Here is a 2,521-nt window from a genome sequence, read left to right as displayed (position 1 = left end):
GAGGCAGAGGCAGAGGCAGAGGCAGAGGCAGAGAGGCAGAGCGGCAGAGAGGCAGAGAGGCAGAGGCAGAGGCAGGCAGATCTCTGGGACTCTGAGGCCAGGCTAGTCTATAAACAAAGTTCCAGGCAAACCAGGAGTACACAGTGAGACCGTTTCAAGACAGCAAAAGCAACATTGAAAACAACTGCTCCCTAGCTTCCAGCACTGTTCAGGGGAGGCAGGGGGCGTTTAAGGGGATGAGATACTAGCTGGTGGCAACAGTCCACTGTGGTGGGTCTCTGAACCCTCTTTCTAACATCCTCTGTTTCCTGAGCCAGGGCGACTTGAGCTCCATTGGTCACAGGCTCCATGCCTTCCTCATAACAATCGCTTGAGACCCTCAGAAACCACGAGCTAAAAATAAGCCTTTCCTCTCTGGAGGGGGTGGGGGTGGGGATGGAGGCTGCTTTCCCCATGGGCTCTAGTCACCTGACCATCTCATCGGACCAGGCACCCAAGAACAACCCCGTGGACGCACTCGTCCATTCCGGTGGGGATGCTACCGCACTGCAACCTGCTTCCGGACTAGGGTAGTTACCAGTTTCCTCTGTTCTTCTCGGGCTGTCTTCAGGTCCTGGTGCTGCTCCCGGAGCCTTTGCTCCCGCAGGCCCATGCTCAGCCTGAGCTCATCCAGCTCCGAAGCCAGCAAGTCCTGTTCCTCCAGGAGAAGCTCTCTGAGCCTCTCCCGCCGGAGCTCCAGAATCTTCCTCTTCTCCTCCTTCATCTTCTCACAATGGTAGGCGTGCATGCTAGGTTAAGGAGCCCCCTGGACATCAGTCACACCAGGTCACAGTTTGATGTACATTTCTATGTAATGCTTGGGGAGGGGGGGTCGCTAAACACCTTCCGAGAAGACACTAGCTCTGCCTTCTGGTTTATCTTTTAAAATGTACAGTACTGCCGGGCGTGGTGGCGCACGCCTTTGATCCCAGCACTCGGGAGGCAGAGACAGGTGGATTTCTGAGTTCAAGTCCAGCCTGGTCTACAGAGTGAGTTCCAGGACAGCCAGGGCTACACAGAGAAATCCTGTCTTGAAAAACCAAAAAAAAAAAAAAAAAAAAAAATGTACAGTACTTCTCCCCAGCACAGCCCAGTTTCCAGCATCATCAGGAGATAATTCAAGCCACAGTCCCTAAGCCCCTAGGCTACATTCCCCAAAACGTGGTAGGAACCAGTGGGCAGGACAACACAGAGACACTTGCCTCCGCTGGTAGGAGATCTTGGAGCTCCATTCGATCTGTTTCGAGTTGTGGATGTCCCAGGTCCTGAAATAGCGACTGTTCTGTTCCCACTGCTGGCGAAACTGGTCCTCCTGCTGATGCTGGCGCTGGCGAAGATCCATGTGTCTCCGGCTGGACCAATAAGAGGGCAACGTGGGGAGAGCCATCTGAAGGAAACAGCAGTGGGCAGAAATTGAGCCAGTTGTAAAGCCAGGGACCGCCCCCCTGCCACTCCGGATGCCTCACTCCGGATAGCACTCGCCCCTTGGCTGCACCTTTCTCACAGCTTTAAGGCCCACGTTCCCACTCTAGGACAACCGAATGATCAAATTTTGCAAAGGAGGCCCATGCCAGAAAGTTTTAAATGATTTGCCACCAAGGCTGCAAATTATCAATTTAAATAAACGTGCACTGTGCCCAGTAGTGGCCAGCCATTATCAGGGAGATTGCAGACATAGAAATTGTTCTGACAAGGCTGGGATAGGAAATCGAGGTTTTTTTACATTCTGCATAAAAACTATAGGGACAAGCAGGTCCCAGGGGCATGTCCCAGCGGTCCCGCGTACTTTGGAAGCCGAGGCGGGAAGAGATCACTTGAGTTCAGGAGTTCAAAGCCAACATGAGCAAACCAGAAAGCCCCCTGTCTCAAAAAGCAAGCAGAAATAACCTGCGACAATGATATGAAGATGACGGGTATGTGCCAAGAGCTAGGCATACAACTTTTTACAGGTCCCTCGGCGACAAGGGATGCCACGTCCCCGCCCCTCGGCCCAGCCTAACCTCTGACTCCAGCGCTCGGTGTCCGAAGTTCGCGGAGAAGGGTCGCCGGCCTTAGCTCGATCACGCGCCCGCTCGCTCCAAGGGTCCCCTGGCGCCCACTGCACCGACGCCAGCCGTTTCCTCGCCGGTTGCCGGGCAGCCCGCGGGACAACGGAGCACGGCGATGGACAAACTTCCTCCCGCGCGACACCCGCCGCTCTCCAGGAAAAAGGAGTGGTGGGTGGTGGTTTTTCTCTGGTGCCACCTGGCGGTGGGAGGTAAATCGACAGTAATTGTTAGTCCTTGAAGTAGGGTAATGAAAAGAAACCTTAGTGACCCAGTCAGGATGATTGGGGTGGGGTGGGGGGGGGGGGGTGGTTACCGGGGGGGGGGGGAGGAGTGAGGGTGGGTTTAACGAGAATCATCCCCTGGCCAGAGTGAGGAAATAAATGATTTTCAAAGATCCGCGGGTGTGTCCCGTAGGCAGTCGAGGCCGAGAATCT

At 54.8% G+C, this 2,521-nt stretch overlaps 1 protein-coding gene across 1 annotated transcript in view; it reads right to left on the bottom strand.

Annotated features, from left to right (window-relative positions):
• Nucleotides 1–2,221, bottom strand: part of Tchp (trichoplein keratin filament binding) — a 13,496-nt gene extending 11,275 nt beyond the window's left edge. The window contains exons 1-3 of the mRNA XM_021162784.1: nucleotides 2,040–2,221; nucleotides 1,242–1,426; nucleotides 578–788 (exon numbers count right to left, since the gene is read on the bottom strand). Of these exons, the coding sequence (XP_021018443.1) occupies nucleotides 578–788; nucleotides 1,242–1,426 (396 nt within the window). The 5' untranslated portion in view covers nucleotides 2,040–2,221. The remainder of the gene's footprint in view (nucleotides 1–577; nucleotides 789–1,241; nucleotides 1,427–2,039) is intronic.
• Nucleotides 2,222–2,521: the final 300 nt, after the last annotated feature.

The sequence above is a fragment of the Mus caroli genome, chromosome 5 (assembly GCF_900094665.2).
Source record: "Mus caroli chromosome 5, CAROLI_EIJ_v1.1, whole genome shotgun sequence".
NCBI classification, from domain to species: domain Eukaryota; kingdom Metazoa; phylum Chordata; class Mammalia; order Rodentia; family Muridae; genus Mus; species Mus caroli.
Note: the sequence above shows the minus strand (reverse complement) of the source record. Positions and strands in the feature narration are given on the sequence as shown.